The sequence below is a fragment of the Pelophylax lessonae genome, assembly GCF_965119305.1.
Source record: "Pelophylax lessonae genome assembly, chromosome: 12".
Taxonomy (NCBI): domain Eukaryota; kingdom Metazoa; phylum Chordata; class Amphibia; order Anura; family Ranidae; genus Pelophylax; species Pelophylax lessonae.
The window spans coordinates 57,865,114-57,887,272 of NC_138779.1; the positions used below are offsets into that span (position 1 = coordinate 57,865,114).

The window sequence follows — 22,159 nt, forward strand, 5'->3', positions numbered from 1 at the left end:
GATTTTACAATATATGGCCCCATCCATTGGCCCCTCAATGCGTCAAAGTCTGCCTGTACCTTTAACAGAGAAACAGCCCCAAAGCATAATGTTTCCACCTCCAAGCTTGACTGTAGGAATGGTGTTCTTGGAGTCATAGTCAGAATTTTTCTTTCTCCAAACATCGCAAATTGAGTTAATGCCAAAGAGCTTAATTTTGGTCTCATCTGACCACAGTACTTTCTCCCAATCCTTCTCTAAATCATTTAGATGTTCATTGGCATGACTGTACATGTGCCTTCTTGAGAAGGGGTACTCGCCGTATTTGGAGGAAGAAAAATGCTGACTATGACTCTAAGAACACAATCCCTACAGTCAAGCACGGATACCAGACATTGCACCCATGACCTGCTGATCTGGAGTGCAATGCTCTGCAGGCTCCTAAGAAAAAAGTAATAAATGCACATTTTTTACCTGCAATGCAATTCAATTTTTAGGCACTGAGTGTATTATCTATATAAAGCACTTTGAAGGAAGCAAAGGCTGCATATAAAAAACACACATGGAGGAGGCGCATGCGCGCGGCTGAGCATGGAGGACGCATTCTGAGCCAGCTCCCTCTCGCCTGATTCAATCCGGCTGCATCCTGCTGATCAGAAGTTCCAGGTCTTCCAAAATTCATCCAGAGCCCTCCATCACCTAACCAGCCACATTTATATGGCAAAAGGGAAGCCTAAAAACGCCCTGGGAGAACCATAGGACATTGTGAAGCAACCGCCTGGATCCACTAATATGGCGGCACTGCCAGCACACGAGGCCTTACACCAGGCTGGATATCCTGCAGCTCCCCAGACATCAGGACACTCCACAGACAGAGGACTGCTCCGCCACTCCAGCAATCCTTTCTACTCTACAGGATGGTGATTTATCAGGTGGTGAGTCCCTGTTTTCATCCAGCTCCTCAATAGACGGACATGGGGGATATTATCACCAGTCAGAACAGCCTACAGGCCTCCCAGGAACTCCTCAACCCCCAACCTATAGCCCACCAGCCTGCCTACTCGGGGGACCCTATAATCCTGGCAAGATTCTCTGCACTATTAGAACAGGGCCTAGAAAAGGCTACATGTGGATCTGAAACAGGAATTCCAGGAACTGGGTGCAAGGATAAATGCTATTGAGAATAAGCTCGATGCTACAGTGGGCAGAACAAATCAGAATACGGATCGTATCTGCGATCCTGAAGCATGCCTGGAAGAGGCACTGTCCAAAATTGATGATTTGGACAATAGGTCCCACAGATACAATTTGTGCATCAGAGGGCTACCAGAATCAATAACAGATGTCCAAGAGGCTACCAAAACTTTACTGACCTGAATACTCCCAGATAACCCCACCAGCAAATTGGATCTGGACTGCGCTCACAGAGCCCTTACAGTCCTGCGCCCTGATGGGCCTCCAAGGGACATTATTGTAAAGCCTTATTACTACAAGGCCAGGAGGTGCAAATATTTGCTGGCATTTCACTTTGCAACGGTGCAAAAACGTTGGTCCTTTAAACCCTTAGTGTTTAAACACTTATGTTTCCCTACAAGGGCAAATCCTACTCATTTTCCATCTTCCCGGATGGAGAAGCTTTACTTAAACGCCTGGGTCTCATCTCCACCTCCCCTCCCCCATTGCCAGGCTCTCATACTTCTACTTCTGGATGTGGCAGGAATAACAGAGGCCGCCCAGGTGGCAATCTCCTAGAAATAACAGAAGTCGCACATGCCGCCAGTCCAGACCGCCATGAAAAGTTGTCGAGTAACTATCTTTCAATTACTCTTCAGAGAAATTTCTCTGTAGTTCCCTCTTCATATCCTGGATTCCTCATACACAGTTGCTGAATATTTGTGTTTTATGTTTTTTCAGTAATTGGTTTTCAAGTTCCTCTACTCTAAGTATTGAATCAAGGTTCAAGGTAGAATATGCCTAATGCTGTATAGGTGTTGTTTTCAACTTCCTCCACTAGAGGTCATCAGTCTACCACTGTTGCTTACAGCTCTATATTCCTAAAGCTTTAGGTATAAACTAGCTTATATTCAGGACATATACTAGGTATTAAACATTCATTCATCGTTGACATTACGGTTAATGTTCACCTTGGATTGGGTCAGTGAGTAATGCACCTCACCTATATTCCAGACCCCCCTCCCTCCGATACTTTTATTGACCGGGGATGGTGGCTTTGGAAGTCTGGGGCCATATTTACTGGCCTGCAACTGATTGTTGTCTACCTGAAAAATATATTTTTGATATTCTAATTGTTTTCTATGGAATGTGTTTGATATTGCTTTCATTGAATTGCACTAAAGTTTTTCTTTTTTGGTCCTTACCTCAGGTGCTCTGTTCGGGTGTCATTACTGTTCAACCTCCATGGGTTCGCACTATCAATATAGTTTCCACAGGCAAGGTACGCCATTCTTATCTTGGGTCATGCTACGGCTAGTATACACACACCAAAACCTATCAAGCTCATATCACACAACGTACAGGGCCCCAATCCACCCATAAACCGGTGTAAAGCTTTCATTACTTACACTCGGCAGGAGCTGATATAGCTTTTCTACAAGAAACCCATTTCTCATCTTCCTACAAGCTCCTCCATAGGCACTACTCAACTTTTTTTAGCAAATGCACCAGACAAGAAAAGGGGAGTGGCTGTCTGCGTGGCAAAGAACCCAGCTTTCTCTCCTTTACAGATAATCAATGACCTGTCGGGCCTTTACCTTATGAATAAGGGAGATTTGGAGGGCATTTAGTGACATTACTCGCTTACTACGCTCCGAATAGGGACCAGCTTCCCTTTTCAAACTTCACTCCAAAAATTATCCCCTCTCTTTGAGGGAACGTTTATAATGTGTGGGGACTCCAATATCACGTTAGATGCATCACTAAACAAAACACATCCTCCAGGATCCCAAGTTTTGAAGCCCACACTACTGGGCACTAAATTTGCAGAACTGTTGCATGTGTAATGATTTAGTGGACATTTGGAGAGAATTCAATACTACAAAACGTGATTTTACTTACTACTCTCTTATTAATTTGACTAAAGGTCGTACACACGATACGAAAATCTGAAGGGAAATTTCGTCCGACGAGCGATCTGCCGATTTCCGGATTGTTAGTATGGTGCTTCCGACAGCCGATTACGAATTTTCGGACGACATAAACTGGATGTGCAAGCTATAAAATTTTTATTGTACGTCAACACAACTTCCGATTTTCATTTAATTAGTACAGTTTTCGTCCGAAAAAAAATCGTAAGAGCAAGACTAGGCATGTTCAGAATCAAAAGAACACGTACAAAACAATTCAACACATGACATCACTTCTAAAGTAGAATTCTGTCGTACTGGAATTTTTGTATGATAGTAACCTCTTCACTTTCGACTTGAGACTAGCATGCAACAAAAAACGGACGTCAGATCGTTTGATAATCTGATCATGTGTACGGGGCTTTACTCTTGGATAGACCACGTCTTCACAACCAACCACTGGGTCTTTATCCCTATGCACATCTTCAAAGATCCTGGAGACCCCCTGGTACGACCCCCCCCCCCCCCTCCGGTGGTAGCTCTCTTCTCTTCTTTGCAAAGTTCGATATCCTCCCGTACCTGGCGGCTAAATTAATCTCAACTCAGCAATACAGCTATTTGCCTTGATTTCGAGATGGCTCTAAAAGGAGTTTTTCTCTCTGAACAATCCAGCACCAACATCCCCCTTATGCACTTGGGCCGCTCACAAACCCATGATTAGGGGTCTTTTAATTCAATTGGCTGCTAGATAAAAAAAAAAATTATAACGCTTTGTTAAAACAAAAAGAGGACAACCTTATAGTCCTCCACAAAGAACACAAACGCAACCCTCAGACTGATTTACGCAGTCAGATTGTCGCCGCCTGATTAGAATTAAATGTATGCCTCGCTACTAAGGTGAATAACAAATGAGCTGGTCACAAGCCAGGCTTTATTCCCAGGCCGATAAACCAGGCAGACTCCTAGCGTCATGATTGGCCCAGAGACGCGCCCCCCCCCCCCCTCCCAACAATCCCAAACTCAGGAAACCTAACAGATCCTATACCCAAAATCCTAAATTGGATATACAATACTACGAAAATCTGTATTCATGACCCTCTACTACTAAAAATTTGCTTCTATACTTGCCCCTTGCCTTACACAATTTTTCAAAACCATCCAACAGGGTGACCCACTGGATGATCACTCAATTCAGAGTATTCATCACCCTTATCCCTAAACCACACAAAGACCATAGCGAAGTAGCCAACGTCCCATTTCTTAAATTAACACCTACCTAAGATTGTTCACCAAAATTTTTACAAATCGCCTATCGACGTTTATTGCAGATTATATACACTCGGATCAGGGGGGCTTTCTATCACATAGGCAGTCAGCCGACCAGGTTCGTAGAGCAACTGACCTTGTATCCATACTTCACTCTTCTTGGGACGGAGGGACGAATAGGACAGGGATGCTACTGTCCCTAGACATTCGCAAAGCTTTTGACTCCCTATCATGGTCCTTCCTTTTCTGAGTATTGTCGAGAAGGAATTTTGGTCCAAGATTTTTGGCCTCGGTACAATCATTATATGGTTCTCCTACTGCCCAAATAGTCATACGTGGCCACAAATCAGACCCAAAATCAGACAAACATCTTGTTTGTTGTAGCTATCAAAACCCTCGCAATTGCAATACATCACAACCCAGTTATTCAGGGTATAGAGAGCGGAAACAGAAATCATAAATGCGCCATTTTCGCAGACGACCTATTATTATTTATCTCCTCCCCTCACACCACGCTACCAAACCTGATATCTCTACTGAAACATTTTGGAACTCATAGTTAACCACGACAAATCAGAGACGTGAATATCAACCTCCCAAATTCCACTCTGCGGAGTATTCAAAATCAATTCCCTTTTCAGTGGCAGCAGACATCCCTCTCCTATTTGGGGATCCAACTGACCCTGAACATCTCCCCTCTATACAAAGCCAATTATCCAAAATAGTTTTACACGCTACTGAAGAATGTGCAGACGTGGTCTGACGTGGGTCTGTCTTGGATAGGCAGAATCGCTTCAGTGAAAATGACAGTGTTACCTAAGTTGCTATATTATTTTCGCCTACCCAGGTCCCTACTCATGCCATGCAACAGTTTCAATCAAAAAATGTTTGGTACATTTGGGACCCCACGGTTCCAGAATAGCTTGGGCCTCTATGTACGCCCCTAAAGATTCCGGTGGACTAGGCATTCCTTAATTTAGGAAATATTATTTAGCTGCACAACTTGCCCAACTAAGCCAACTTCATAGCAATCACTACCGCCCCGACTGGGTTTCCATAGAAGCCCAAGCATGTTCTCCAATTGCAATTGACTCTGGATCCCACAAAGACAGCGCAGGGCTATCCTCTGTCCCACGCTCTCCCACTCATTACAAGTTTGGGATATGAGCTGCGGAGGGTGGCCCTTACGGTCAGCACACACCCCTGTGGCTTCCCTTTTCGGAAATCCCGTTTCCACCGAGAACACAACCTGAAAGATTTGGCTGGTGGTTAAACAAGGGATTATATCGCAAAGGCAATTACCTTGAACACAGGGGCATACGCCACCCATCTTATTACACAGGTAGCCTGGGGATGCCTCCCACCAAGAACTTCCACTAACAACAAATCTATTATTTTCTTAAATGTTTGCAAAAGGAAAACACGGACATGACAGTCCGAACAATGTTTGAAAATAGATGCAAGCAAGATGTTGCTCAGCATGGAGGGGTATCTCCATGCTGTACAAACTACAGGTAAACTCTGACGCTGTTCCCGGGCACCTCAGCCTGCTGCTTTAGGGGGTGTGGACAGATAGGTACACCATCACACATGTGGTGGACATGCCACAAGGTTCAGCCATTTTTGGATGAGGATCCATTCTTTCATTTTCACAGTCACACAGGTCAATATCACCAAAGATGCGAGTGTCGCCCTGTTAAATGTAAATAAGTGTGTTGAAAATATCCCGAGACATACCCAAACATTAATCTACTTCATGTTTCTGTCAGACAAAATTGCTATAGTAACAGCATGGAAAAGTCCAGTCATAAACATAGCACTAGCGAAATGCAAACTCACATGGATTATGCTGAATGAATAAATTGTGAATATCCTACGCGACAAACAAACTATTTTCAACAAAATATGGTCTCCCTGGCTTGCCAACTTCCAGGTTCCAGGGGAGTGAACCTAAACACGCAAAACGTATTGATGGGCGAGGTGCCTGGACGGACACACCCACCTACTTTCTTCTTCTTCTTTTTTCCTTTCTTATTCCTTTCTACTATTCTTCCAATACATACCAGTCTGGTACTGTATTCTTAACGTTCCCCTATCCTATCTCGAGGTACAAATGTTACATGTAAATGGATACCTAATTACCTACATTAGTACGACATGACACTTGGAAAAGTTTTATATTTGCTGAGAGCCGGGCTCACAGGTCGTGGGCTTCTCACTTGGGGTGGTCTATGGCCGGTGGGTGCGGTTTAAGACAGTCTCAATCTCAGGGTCTGGGGCTTATGTGTTCCCTATATAGCCTTAAACAATGGATATGTAGATATCCAGTGCTAATGACTAGATTTCTCTTGTTGCTCCATTTTTATGTTTTCATAAATCGCATCCCTACTGGGCCTATTATGGTACATTTGACAACCAATAATGCATCCTTGACCACTGAGAAGATACAATCTGCTTTCTGAATTACTATGTTGATTTTCCCTCACCAATATATCATTCAAGGATTGTTTGATGCTCTATACTGTACAGGACTTTGGTTATATTGTTTTTAGATTGTCAAAATACAAATAAAATTGATTGAAACAGAAAAACACACATGATTGTCACCATGTACATGTTTTTTCAAACATTTACACAGACCAAAGGACTATTACCAGGTTCATCACATCCAAGGCCGAATATAATTTTTTTTCCTAGGGGCAGGGGTTTAGCCTTGGGAACAAAAAAGGGAAGCAATAATGTGATGCATGTGGATACTCTATTGAGGTGGCCTATTTCAATTTATGCAGAAAAGCGAAAGAAAACAGATTTTCTATCTGAAGCCCCCTAGCCAACTGCAGCATTGATAGACACTCTGGGGGTGTTTTGGACCCCCATTGCCTCTCCTTATCTACACCCTTTGATCACATCCAAGGCCTAAGATAATTTTTTTTCCTGGGGACCGGGGGTCAGCCTTGGGAACAAAAAAGGGGAACAATAATGCGATGCATGTGGATACTCTATTGAGGTGGCCTATTTCAATTTATGCAGAAAAGCTAAAGAAAACAGATTTTCTATCTGAAGCTTCCTAGCCAACTGCAGCATTGATAGACACTCTGCGGGTGTTTTGGACCTCCATTTCCCCTCCTTATCTACACGCTTTAATTACCTATTAGATATATTGCAGAAACTGTATATACTATAAATATTTACATTGCATTACACATATAAAAAATAAATAAATATCATGCAAAATAGCGTACATTCCAGCATTGCGGGCATCAGCGGCGTTTGACATTTCTTCTGGCGCAATGTATTTTACTAGGCTGTATTCTGCACTGTGTTCCTTCAAGAACTTCTCAACTTGTCTCTGATGTTGGGACTCCTGGAGTCACAGAAAACAAAAGGTTAAACATTTCCCAGCATGCCTTTTCAGGAACGTAGCAGCAGTGAGGAATGTCACAGATAATCATGAATTCTTCATGTGTAAGCAAGAGGAAAATCACTGCAAATTTACATCTGCCAGGTGAGCAGTGCGCAAGATGGAAGGCACGGACTCTCTTCTAACAACGGGGTCATACTCACATGATTAGCAATATACAGCTGGATCCGCTGTTTGGGGTACTCCAGGTTAGTGATTCTCTTGAAGAACTCAGAGGTGAACGGCGTTGGCTGCTCAATGAAAATACCGATCACAACCAATGGAAAAGAGTCATCAGTCTGACAAAAAAAAAGCGCAGAAGGCTTGTTAGATCAGCTGATCCAGAGCAATAAATATGTCATGGTAGGAATAAGAAAAAGGTGTTCCACAATATAAAAAAATTATAAATAAATACATTTTGTAACAGTCACACTGCAGCATTTAGGTGCTTACTACCAATCTGACAATATCAACTGTCATTTTGCAGCAGCCAGAGGATGTACAGGAGCAAGGAATAGACCAGATCATGCGATTCCTCATCAATTGCTCACATTAAATTAAAAATGTAATAAATAAAATTTAATACATAAACATTGAATACATTTTAATAAAATACACTAAATGTACTAATTGAATACATTAATACATTTAGTAAATAAATAAAATACATTTAGTAAAGTTTTTCAAATGCAAGCAGTGTAAGTGCCGAAATGTGACTTTGCATCAGCCTCTTGCAGTCTCTGTTCAGCAGAGCCTAAACTGAAAGAGGAAGAGGCCGCACAAGGAGCCAAGCAATTGATCTGCAGTGCTCATGTGTTAAAAAGGGGCATGATCACAGGAGGAGAGAGCAGAGTGACAGAGAAATAAGATCATCAATCTGTTGCTCCTCCTTTTACCGTCCAGTCACAGGCTGGGGAGGAACAAGATCTGTAAGTGTTACCTACTTAAAGCATTTGTTATCCCAACACGTCAAATTCCTGATATGAGCCTGCTGTACCATGTACTTGTATGAGAAAGTATCCAGTTTACATAAATCCTTTATGAGAAATCCCTGGTGGTCCTGCTAGTCCCTTTGCTTTCATTTTAAAAACTGACCAAGCTAAGCAGGAGAGCACACCAAGGTCAGTTCTCTAGCTATGCTGGGAACTCAGCCTACTCTCCTCCAATGATCAGACTTGTCCTGACATGCCCCCACTGCACAGCCATTCACTGGGTAGCTTAGAGTGCTGTTGCTTCTCCTCCCCCAGCTCTTATGCAGCGAAGATTAGAAGGAACAGTGGGGGAACGTGATTACTTATAAAAAAGGTAAAAAAAGGTATTTTTTAATTTGAATTGGTTGTTTTACAAGTTGATCATTCGCAATCACTTCCACTGTAGCAGATTAAAATCAGTTCTTCTGTCCGACCAAACAAATGGCCCCTGCCCCCACCTATACCTGGCCTTTGCAGAAGGGAGCACATGGAAGGCTGACGCTTGTCAAACAAAACCAAAGAAAATTCCTAGCTCAACTTACCAACAAGCCTGCAACCAACCGGATTATTCTGTCTAACAATATGCGTTAAAAACAGGGGGTTAGTTTGCACATATTTGCAAATACATGCTCAAGCTGCAGAGCCTTTTAGAGTTAGAACTAGAGATAATACTGGGGTGTCATGAAGAGGCTCTGCAGCTAGCGCATGTATTTGCAAATGTGTGCATACTAAAACCCTGTTTTAACGCATGCTGTTTGACAGGATAATCTGGTTGATTGCAGGCTTGTCGGTAAGCAGAGCTGGGAGTTTACTTTGGTTTTATTCTCCTGCCCTACCAGACAGGTCTGTGCTGTGTGGCAGAGTTGTGTAATCTTAGGACTGGATGGACAGAAATACAAATCCTTTGGCAGGTAAAACAGCTCTCACAACTGCATATTATCTGTGTATTTAGCTTTCTTGGTTTGTATTTTCCACTAAAGACACAGTAAAAAAGGAGGAATGGGCATTTATTTACCTTAAATCCAGAAAGACTCCTTAAGCCCTCATCACAGACGACACAGCCGGTCTCGAAGGTCCATACACGAGGGATGTAATTCCCCAGATAATTCATCAGAAGCTGATTGAGAGACACAAGCGTTAGCCACAGTTATGTAGAACCGATAATCTACATAACCTGCACTGATAGGGGCTGGAAATTGGTCAAATATTTTCTCCTGTTGTTTATAAAGCTAAATTCCCAATAAAATGAGATATACTTAGTCACATCTGGACATTTGTAATAATCTGAGTTGTCACACTTTTATAATGGTGTAGCCTTACCTCTCAGAGATAGCTGTCTGTACTGTTATTTGCTTCCTTTATTCTCTCCCTGTCAAAGCAGCCATATCAGGGTTAACTAACTAAAACTAGGGATGAGCTGTGTGTTCAAGTTGAACGTAAGTTTGACTTGAACATAAGCTGTTAGTGTGTTCCCTGAACACACGAACAAATGGGGTGATCAACGGGAAATTAACCCGCCGATGAGTGCCCCATAATGCACTGCACTCTTGCATTGCATTGATTGCTGATGATTGGCCAAAGCATGCACCTGACCTGTATGCTTTGGCCAATCACAGCACAATGTACTGTGAGAGCCATGATTGGCTCTCTGCCTTTGGCCAATCATGGCTCAGGGGCTAAGTCCACGCCCCACACTATATAAGGCTGCTGCTTACACGGCAGCCATGTATAGTGTGTGACAATAGAGATTTGGCAGGTAGTTAGTGGATAGTGTGTTCAGTCAGTTTAGTGCAGTCAGTGTAGTGTACAGGCATATCCCACTTTTAAAATGTATAAATATGCTGTACTCCTGGGTCTCTCAGTGCTCCCCAAGTCTGGTGTCCCTGTCAGTTATAGTTCGGGAGCAGTGCCATGCCAAGCGGACTAAGATTTCCCATAGATGCCAATAAGCACTGAAACCTAAAAATTGGTCTGGGCAGGAAGGGGGTGAAAGTGCCCTGTATTTAAGTGGTTATAGGGAACCCTAAGACAGAGTTTAAAATGGCATGGAGCCCCCCAAAATCTATACCAGGCCCTTAGCGTCTGGTATAGATTGTAAGGGAAACTCCACGCCAAAATAAAAAAAAATGGTGTGGGGTCCCCCCCCCCAAATCCATACCAGGACTGGTATAGATTTTAGGGGAACTCCATGGCAGGACTGGTATAGATTTTAGGGGAACTACATGGCAAAAGAAAAAAATGGCGTGGGGGGCCCCCCTAAAATCCATACCAGACCCTTATCTGAGCATGTAGCCTGGCAGGCCAGGATGGGGAGGGGGGGGGGGGGACGAGTGAGTGCCTCCCCCGCCTGAACCATACCAGGCAGCCTGCCCTCAACATCAACACCTTTTCCCCGTGTTGATGCGGACAAGGGCCTCTTCCCAACAACCCTGAGCTGTGGTTGCGGGGTCTGCGGGTGGGGGGCTTATCGGAACCTAAATCCCCAGATCCCGACCCCCCCCCCCTATGTGAATGGGTATCGGGTACCCCTACCCATTCACCAAAAAAGTGTCAAAAAGCAAGAACCACAGGAAACAGTTTTTGACAAGTCCTTTATTAAAAAATAAAAAAATAGTGTCCCTTGATGTAAATCCATCGTCAATCACGATGCCCACTGGATCCAAAAAAAAAAATATGCTTCAGCCTCGTAGGAGGCGTTCTGCTGAATGTATTCTCTTCGCTTTGACAGCTCCTATATAGGCAAAGAGTGGGGCCACCTGGTTACGTTACTCGGTAGCACGGCCCGTCATGATATCACATGACATAGCTGGATGGCTCCGCCCCTTCCCTATATAAGAGCTGTCAAAGCGGAGAGAAGGCATTTGGCAGGACGTCACCCAAGAGGTGGAAGCTTATTTTTATTTTTTTTCGGGTCCAGCGGTCGTGGTGATTGACGATGGATTTACATTGAGAAACACTATATTTTTTTTTTTTTTTAATAAAGGACTTGTCAAAAACTATTTCTTGGGTTTCTTACTTTTTGACACTTTTTTGGTGAATGGGTAGGGGGTACAATACCCATTCACATGGGGGAGAGGGGGGAACAGGATCTGGGGGTTTCCCTTCCAGATTCCGATAAGCCCCCTGTCCGCAGACCCCGACAACCACAGCCCGGGGTTGTCGGAAAGAGGCCCTTGTCCCCATAAACAAGGTGCTTTGGGGTTGGAGGGCAGAGCCCCCCCGCCCCAAAGCACCCATGCCCCATGTTGAAAGCATGTGGCCTGGTATGGTTCAGGAGAGGGGGGGGGGGGCGCTCGCTCTTCCCCTCTTCCTTTCCTGATCGGCCAGGCTGCATGCTCGGATAAGGGTCTGGTAAAGATTTCGGGGAGGACCCTACGCCGTTTTTTTTTTTTAATTCTGGTGTGGGGTTTCCTTTAAAATCCATACCAGACCCAAAGAGCTGGGGGGGACCCCACGCCGTTATTTTCATTATTTTTTTTTTTATCTGTATTGCAGGCTCTATACATCGTACAGATGCGCCACTTTACAGGCACATTAAGGGGACCCCCAGGCACAATATTTAAAAGAGAAGACACAGAAAAGTCCAGGCCTGTATGCCACTGTCTGACCAGGGAAATATAAAGCCTGCAATGAGGTTGCCGCTATCCCAGATCCATAACCAGTGAAATCAAGAAAAAAAAAGCCAAAATTAGGAAAAAGCGCTAATCCAAAGCAGAGTTACGACATCATTCCAAAAGTAGATAAAAACAAGTGTTTATTGAACAAACTACGGCTAAACAGAGACAAAATGTAACCTCAGGGAACATTGTCAATAGAGATTAAATACTTGGTCATGAGGGCTGCAAGAGTGACAGGGTGACGCCAAGTGATTCCAGGAATACCAACTGGTCTGTGTGGTGGAGGAGAAAACAGCCAAAAACCAAAGGGAAAAAAAGGTTGTGAATCAATCTGATGGCGATATGGTTCCACATGTGGAGACCTGCTTGTGGCGATGTGGCTTCCTGGGGCCCCAGGGCAGGTGGAGATGGCCGAGATACTCGGGACTAATAGAACAGATGGCCCTCCACAGTGGGAGCCGCTACCGTTGCCTAAGGATGACGTCACGAGGCTGGCGGAAGTGAATGCTCAAGGCCGCAAATGGAAAGCGGTGCCGGGATGGAGTGCTGAGCCGAGCCCAAGTGTAGTCAATTGAAAGGAGACAAAACTTGAGAATAAAGCAAGCTTCCAGGTTTTTTTGTCAAAGCTTAACTTAACAAGCTGAAGTCAGAAGCCAATTGGCTACAAAGCACAGCTGTGCCGGATTTTGCACTGTCCAGTGTTAGTAAATCAACCCCAATAGGCTGTAAAGCTGGCCACAGATGAGTATTCTTTTCTTGTTCAGCCAGTGTGCTGAAAAAAAAAAAAAAAAAAAACCGAACAAGAAAAACACACGTTCTTCTATCTATAAATGGAGGAATCCCCTTTCCCCGCCGGGGAATTGTATGTTGACAGCAAGACTCAGCGCTGCCAGAATACATTGTTTAGCAGTTGCAGCCACTGATTGGTGTGTGAAGTCAATCTGCGGACAGCCACACACTAATCGAAATTTGGCCAGTCTCTGCTGAACCATCTGAATTTCAATGCGTCTATGACCAGCCTATGGCCACTATGGAGGCTAACCTGTCTGCTGCCTGTGTGTAGGGCTAGTAGATGACACCATCTTCAGGCTACTGAAGGAGGTAAAACAGTCAATTACCAATCCTTAGTTATTTGACAGTTTTTAAATCTGCTTGGCATGAAGCTCAGGCAGGAGATTGGATGGTCTTACAAACTGATATGACCAATATGACAGGGAGAGAATACAGATAAAATCCTGTAATCCCTGAATGATAAGGCTGCGCTTTTAAAAATGAACCAAGGGTGAAGATTTAAAATGATTACAAATGCCCATTAAAGACATGTTTTCTTGAAGGATTTGCTAATTCCATATAGGTATTTTGCACTGACTTATCACAGAGGGACATTTATAAGGCAATACTCATTAATGGGCATGGTATCTGTGGCCCTTATACACATACATATATATCTGACATAAGACACAGATGCCCACCTTAGTATGCCCATCGCTATGCACCAGAACAGGAAGCGTGTCATAGGCGAGATTCCGCGCTCTGACTCGTCCGTTCTCAAACTTCATCACCACGTCTCCTAAAAGAAATAAGAACCGATTAAAGGGAAACGTCTTTGTCATCATAAAAAGTCCTTTTAATAAAATGGCCGTCCATCTTAACATGATGGCTTGTCTGACATTTACTCAAATTCTAGTTCTGCATGGGCAGGGCCAAGTATGAAAGACCTGAGCACAACATAAGGTACATGTGGCCACCACAGTATTGTGTCTACTCCAAGATTATGCTATTAGTGAGTAGGGATGAGGGGTATGTATTCAGAAATAACAGAAGTCACTATTAGCAAAATTTAAAGGCATTATAAATCCTTCCTATGCACCTTGTGTTTTTAACCTGCAAAAGATGTGCATCGATCATGTAATTCCATGGTATCATTTGTTGTCCTGTACGCACAGCCTATAGTAGAGTAAATCTTCACATTCTGGTGTCAACATTTTCTGCTTGTGAAGAAACATGAGGCATACAGAATGGCACCGCACAGGGTAATACATGACTTCTGTCTGTAGTCTGAAAACTGACACTTCCTTTAAAGAAACTACAGATCCCACAATCCCTGGGTCTCTCAGTCTGGTGTTCTGCAGGTGAGAGCTACATAGTATTTAGCTATGACACAGCCACAATCAGGCAGAACATTCACAGACACACAGAGAGGTCACTGTGCAGCTAAAAGAATTGTTTTAGCACTCCACATTTGTGATGCAACACAGGGTGGATGGCAACACATGCACTGGATGCTGTGTGCCCTGGAATAGGAAGTAGGGACATAGGGAGAAGCTAGCTGAAGCAATGAACAGACATAGAGGAATCAACATGTGAGTTCATCATTACAAGGTAAGGCAAACAAACAGCACAGGGAATATAAACACACTAACACCTAGTTAAAACATCAAAAACATGTGCAAGTACACAATGCCTTTGGGGATGTCTATAAAGAAAAAAAAAAATCACTGTGCAAATGTCTCAGCATTCTGACATCCACGTGGAAATGTAGGGTTGATTTACTAAAGCTGGAGAGTGCAAAACTTGGTTCAGCTCTGCATAGAAACCAGATAATCCCCTTAAGTATTTTTGTCAAAGCTTAGTTGAACAAGCTGAAGATAGAAGCTGACTGGCTGCCATGCCATGCACAGCTGCACCAGATTTTGCACTCTCCAGTTTTAGTAAATCATCCCTCAGGTTTCTGCTCTATTTATTTTACTTTAAACACTAGCTCCATCTAGCGTCCATATTGCGGTATTCTCCTGAAGTACCCCAATCAGGAAAATACCGCCTTATGGCCACTAGATGGAGCTGATGATCATGGGAAATATAGTTAAGCATTTTAAAAAAATGCTCAGTATTTAATGAAAGCCCCATTTGTCTCAAAATTTATATTAAATGTGTTTGTGTACACTATTGCATGACCAAGTAATTGCCAGTCAAACTATCACAGCAATGAAAACTGAAAAAAATGACCAGGTAAAGAAGGGAATCATACAAGCTGGTATTTAAGTGTTATTATGACCACTCAGCAATTTTCCTCCTGCATAGGAATACAATTCTGACCGTGTACTCACCTACTGATCCATGCAGGCTCTGGAAGATTCGGCACCGGTGGTCCAGAGTAATGTTTATTTTCTCCTATTAATAAAATAAATAAGTATTGTTAGAATCAAGTGTGCTTTGTAGTGTTCTGTCTTGTCAAAGCTGAGCCTAGCTCAAGGTTATATATATTGCAGGTTTACAGTCCTTAGACTTGGTGGCTGCATTTGTTTTCTTTTTTCATAGTTTTGTCCTGTCACTAACACTCTTCTTTTTCTAGAGTGGCAACACTCACAGTACTTTATCTATGGAGGAGCAACACTGTCACCCTAGGACAGAAAGTGTGCTAGGACTACCGTCACCTCCCCCCTCTCCTCTTCTCCCCAACATAAGGGGAGGTGGTCTGTACTCCTTAGGGATATTTGAGAAAAATAACAGTGGGCACTGAAAGGATCAAAGTGGCAGGGATGGTGATACAGGAGGAGCAAAGTGATTTCTGCGGAATCTATTCTGCCACAAAATGACCAATTTAATAATTTTCTAAATGTCATTAAAGCCAATTTATTTTCACTTACTGGAGCTGGAAAATCTTTTTTTTTTTTTTCGTTACTTTATTTCACTTAGTGGTGCATTTATAAAAAACAATTCACAGAGTTGTTCGTCCTCTGATACTGCATTTACACTTTTTCTGTGTGAATGCCGTCAAAATTGAATGTTACTGGGCTATTTTCTCTCCAAGTTGGATGTTATTTATTCATAAGAAAAACATTGCATTATGGCCACTAGATGGAACTGATGATCATAACATATATATACACAGCTTGATGAAAAGCATGGTATGGTGGAAAATTTTTACTGTACAGTTACTGCTTATTTTCACGTATTGTTTGGAGAATACTATTCAGTAAACTTTTGCATTGGAGATTGCGTCCCTTCTCTTCTTATATATATATACACACACACACACACACATACATACATACATGAATAATGATGAGGACCAATGCGCTACCTGAGGAGTTTGATAGGAGCCAACCAACTATCCTAAATCATAAAACGAAAAAGCTGCCAATCTCAATCGGTGTCCCCACCGTGAATAACAATGTGTATAGTGAAACAAAATTGGCGCTAATTCAAAATCGTGATAAAAGTGTGAAATAAATCCGTGTATAAATCAAACACAATGAATAAAACACAATAAATAGATCAACACCAAAATGCTATAAGAAAATCAAAATATGCAAAATAAATATTGACTGAAGATCAACTCAGTATCCCACAATAATGTGAACCAATGCAGTGTGCTAAATAAGTGATACAATCTGTCCATATGCCATGCAAAATCAATATGTCCAAGATGACAGCATCAAAACAAAAATAAAACACAAATCCCTTAATAAAGTCACGTGCGTAGTGACGCAACGCGTCGGGAGGAGCCGGGTGACGTCACTTCCGTGTTCACGGCCGTAACCGGAAGTCCTATTGTGTACCGCATTCAGCGGAGTTACTGCTTGCCATTTACTTTTCAAAGGTAAGTGCGATACTTTTTTGATCTATTAAAAGTTTTTTACATACTGCACCATGAGCGCTTTTATTCTTTACATCCCTATGAGGCTCGATGGGTGCTTGTGATACACAGTTGCATAACGAAGGATCTACAGTGTATCAGGATATCTGCTCACCACTCACCACAGGGATTATACCATCCATCCATTGGAGAAGACTATCGGTGGAGCTGGGTTTGGAGCACAGAACCTGAATCTTGGATATACACATGCACATTTATTGTGTGTTAGAGGTAAGCGGCCACTGCACACCATACTGCACCGAGATTGGATCAACATTTTTAGTGCATCTTCACTTCACGAATGTTTGATCGTTTGATGTTCCTTTGAAGATTCATTTAAGCACAGAAGATTTGTGTTTTATTTTTGTTTTGATGCTGTCATCTTGGACATATTGATTTTGCATGGCATATGGACAGATTGTATCACTTATTTAGCACACAGCATTGGTTCACATTATTGTGGGATACTGAGTTGATCTTCAGTCAATATTTATTTTGCATATTTTGATTTTCTTATAGCATTTTGGCGTTGATCTATTTATTGTGTTTTATTCATTGTGTTTGATTTATACACGGATTTATTTCACACTTTTATCACGATTTTGGATTAGCGCTGATTTTGTTTCACTATACACATACATACATACACGCACGCACGCAAACTATATTGTCAAAAGTATTGGGACGCCAGCCTTTACACGCACTTGAACTTTAATGGCATCCCAGTTTTAGTCCGTAGGGTTCAAGATTGGGTTGGCCCACCCTTTGCAGCTATATCAGCTTCGACTCTTCTGGGAAGGCTGTCCACAAGGTTTAGGAGTGTGTCTATGGGAATGTTTGACCATTCTTCCAGAAGCGCATTTGTGAGGTCAGGCACTGATGTTGGACGAGAAGGCCTGCCGCGCAGTCTCTACTCTAATTCATCCCAAAGGTGTTGTATTGGGTTGAGTTCAGGACTCTGTGTAGGCTACTCAAGTTTTTCCACCCCAAACTCACTCATCCACGTTTTTATGGACCTGCTTTGTGCACTGGTCCAAATCAGTTGGTGGAGGGGGGATTATAATGTGGGGTTGGTTTTCAGGGGTTGGGCTTGGCCCATTAGATCCAGTGAAGGGAACTCTTAAGGCATCAGCATACCAAGACATTTTGGACAATTTCACGCTTCCAACTTTGTGGCAACAATTTGGGAATGGCCCCTTTCTGTTCCAACATGACTGCGCATCAGTGCACAAAGCAAGGTCCATAAAGACATGGATGAGTGAGTTTGGGGGGAAGGAACTTGACTGGCCTGCACAGAGTCCTGACCTCAACCTGAAAGAACATAGTCAAATATTCCCATAGATACACTCCTAAACCTTGTGGACAGCCTTCCCAGAAGAGTTGAAGCTGTTATAGCTGCAAAGGGTGGGCCAACTCAACATTAAATTCTACGGACTAAGACTGGGATACCATTAAAGTTTATGTGCCTGTAAAAGGTATGTGTCCCAATACTTTTGACAATAGTGTGTATATATATATATATATATATATATATATATATACATACATACATACATACACACACACACACACACACACACGTACATATATACATACACACACTGCTCAAAAAAATAAAAGAACACTTTGAAAACACAGATCTCAATGGGGAGAAATATAATGCTGGATAGCTATACTTATATGGGCTGGGTAATGCGTTAGGAAGGAAAGGATGCCACATCCTTTACTTATCAACCTACAGAGGACTAAATTCAAAGACACCCCAAAAATCAAATTGGAAAAAAGATGCTGCAGGCTAGTCCATTTTGCTGAAATTTGATTGCAGCAACTCAAAATGGTACTCAGTAGTTTGTATGGCCCCCACGTGCTTTTATGCATGCCAGACAACATCGGGGCATGCCCCTAATGAGACGACGGATGGTACCCCCGGGGTGTTTCCTCCTAGATCTGGACCAGGGCATCCCTGAGCTCCTGAACAGACTGAGGTGCAACCTGGCGGCGTCTGATGGACCGAAACATAATGTCCCAGAGGTGTTCTGTTGGATTTAGGTCAGGTGAGCGTGGGGGCCATTCAATGGTATCAATGTCTTCATCCTGAAAGAACTGGCTGTATACACTCGCTACATGAGGCCGGGCATTGTTGTGCACCAGGAGGAACCAAGGACCCACTGCACCAGCGTAGGGTCTGACAATGGGTCTAAGGCAGTCAGGGTGCCATTGTCTAGCCTGTAGAGGTCTGTGCGTCCCTCCATAGATATGCCTCCAGAGACCATCACTGACCCACCACCAAAGCACAGGGTGCCAGCAGCAGACCTTCCAATTCTGGTGTTCAATTACAAATGCCAATCAAGTTCCACAGTTTCAGGCAGTGAGCCCAGAGCTCACTAGAGGACGTTGAGCCCTCAGGCCCCCCTTATGAAGTCTGTTTCTGATTGTTTGGTCAGAGACATTCCCACCAGTGGCCTGCTGGAGGTCATTTTGTAGGGCTCTGGCAGTGTTCATCCTGTTCCTCCTTGCACAAAGGAGCAGATACCGGTCCTGCTGATGGGTTAAGGACCTTCTACGACTCTGTCCAGCTCTCCTAGAGTAACTGCCTGTCCCCTGTAATCTCCTCCATGCTCCTGAGACTGTGCTGGGAGACACAGCAAACCTTCTGGCAAGGGCACATATTGATGTGCCATCCTGGAGGAGTTGGGCAGCCTGTGCAACCTCTATAGGGTCCAGGTATCACCTCATGCTACCAGTAGTGACACTGACCCTAACCAAACGCAAAACTACTGCAAAACAGTCAGAAAAGATGAGTAGGGAAAAAAAAAAAGTCAGTAGCCTTTACCTGTATAACCATTCCTGTTTGTAAGTCGCCTCGTTGTTGCCCATCTAGTGCACATGTTGTTAATTTCATTAACACAAAAGCAGCTGAAACTGATTAACAACCCCCTCTGCTACCTAACTGACCAGATCAATATCTCAGAAGTTTAATTGACTTGACGCTATACTCAGATTAAAAAGTGTTACTTACATTTTTTTAAGCAGTGTATATATACACGTGCATACACACTAAAAATATTCCTTATGTTCATCAGCTCCATCTAGTGGCCGTTTTTTCCTACTTTATCCCACTTGGAGGGAAAACAACCTGGACAACATTATATTTTGCCGGCATTCACATAGAACAAATGTCCAAAGCTTAAAAATAATAATAAATACCTTTCTTTATTCTATTGTATACATACAATAAAAAAAAAATTATCAATGTATTCTTTACAGCAATTAAAAAAAAGAAAAAAACCAACAATGCACCCTACAGTGTATAGTGTTCTTTGCATTTTTCCCCCTTTTTCTCTTGTTTATATTATTTCAGTGCTATCAGTATGTTAACTTTTATTTTCCTTTTTTAATGTTTTAGTCTTTCTGGGGCCATGAGGAGCAATTTTAGTCGGAAGAACATGTCAATTATAAATGAACGGTGCTTCTGTGACCCTCAGGAGCTACTTAACCAGTCGAAGACCAGGCCTTTTCGCTGACATTTGTTGCTTACAAAGCTGGTCGCTCGGGTCTCCTGGTGGGACGGGAGAGCCCAGGCAGAGCGGGAACATTTCCCCCCCTCTCCTCGCTGCTTGTAATTAACAACCAATGCAGCTTGGCTGTTATTGCAAGAAAGCCGACCGTTGGCTTTAAAAAAATGGTACTGGGGTGATGCCTGCAACCACATGAAGCAGAATGACGAAACCAAATAAAAAAAAAAAAACACCTTACTTTTGACTTTGCTATTAAACTGAATTCATCCAATGCTCCAAAAATTTGTCAAAAATTCTGTACATCGCTTATGTTTCAGGGAACATAAAACTCTCAATTCTGCTCATTGTTAAAGTTGGTAGGTTACTTTGTTTCTGGTTAAAATCCCCCAAAAATTGCCGTGTGTATGAGCAGCATTGGGTCCGGCTGTCTGTGCGTCACTTACTCTCTTCACAGGGTCTAAGAAGATCTTCGTATAGTAGAGTTGGTCGCTGTCTTCATCTGCCCCATCCCAGTCAGCCACCAGTTTGTGTAGATATGGAGCATAGCCTATGAAAGCTGCAGAAAGAGATGAGAGTCAATCATCAGAATTGGGGGGTATTACTGACACATGCTGACTTCATATCATGGCTTCATGCACACAGGTCTAGGAGACCGCATACAGCATAAAATGAGGTGCATTTTAGCACCTGGGAAGGCCAGGTGTTGCATACAACCATGTATGGCTGTATACAGGTGTATGTCAGTATTGGGTAATATGCATAGATTATACCTGAATGTAGGCTTTCCAAGCTTGGGGAATGCGTCCAAATGCTATCCACAATTTTATGAAAGTATCAGCATATACTGTGCAAGTGTGCATTCATATCTGTAGGCAGCTATATGCAGCAACTGAGGTTCCCGGGTGCAAGAATGCACCCTATTTTATGTCATATAGGAGTACAAGCGTGAGACCCAACAGAGGTGCACAAAGGGTAACCATCACACATACAGTCACATCTAGCAACCACTTTCATTTTGGTTTAATGGAGTCAGACTAACAAAGGATGTATTGATTCCTGAGGGTGCTTAAAAACTAAAGCAGTGGTTTCAAACTGTGGCCTGGGGGCCAGATGTGGCCCTTTGCTTGCTTTTATCTGGCCCTTAGGGCACTACTTCATCCACTGATACCAACAGTGGGGCATAATTACCCCAACTGAACACCAATGAAAGGGCACAATCCCTTACAATGACACCAATGATGGGGCCCAATGACACCAATGCTAGATAACAATTTATCCCAAAGACACCAACGATAGGGCACAATTCCTCCCAATGACACCAATAATGGGGCCCAATTTCTCCCAATGATGCCAATAATTGGGGCCTATTGTCACAAATGATAAGAAACAATTCCTCCCAATGACGGAGCACAATTCCTCCCAAAGACACCAGCGATGATCACAATTCCTCCCAAATACACCAACGATGGAGCCAAATTCCTTCCACTGACACTAAAGATGGGGCATTGTTTTTTTTCCCACTAATGTCAGTACCTTTTCTATGCCCACTGGCCACAAAGCAGCCCCTCTGGAGTCTGAATGACAATAAACTGGCCCTTTGTTTAGAAAGTTTTGACACCTCTGAACTACTTTACAATAAAATGCAAGGTCTCCTGCTTTATGTGCACAAGGTATCTTTCAAGAAAA

General features: G+C 43.0%; 1 protein-coding gene across 1 annotated transcript in view; it reads right to left on the reverse strand.

The window, feature by feature from the left end:
- The window catches only part of PLOD1 (procollagen-lysine,2-oxoglutarate 5-dioxygenase 1), an 80,990-nt gene that overhangs the window by 34,894 nt on the left and 23,937 nt on the right, over positions 1-22,159 (reverse strand). Inside the window, exons 5-10 of the mRNA XM_082273062.1 lie at positions 20,917-21,029; positions 15,424-15,487; positions 13,789-13,886; positions 9,715-9,816; positions 7,893-8,027; positions 7,571-7,692 (exon numbers count right to left, since the gene is read on the reverse strand). Of these exons, the coding sequence (XP_082129188.1) occupies positions 7,571-7,692; positions 7,893-8,027; positions 9,715-9,816; positions 13,789-13,886; positions 15,424-15,487; positions 20,917-21,029 (634 nt within the window). The remainder of the gene's footprint in view (positions 1-7,570; positions 7,693-7,892; positions 8,028-9,714; positions 9,817-13,788; positions 13,887-15,423; positions 15,488-20,916; positions 21,030-22,159) is intronic.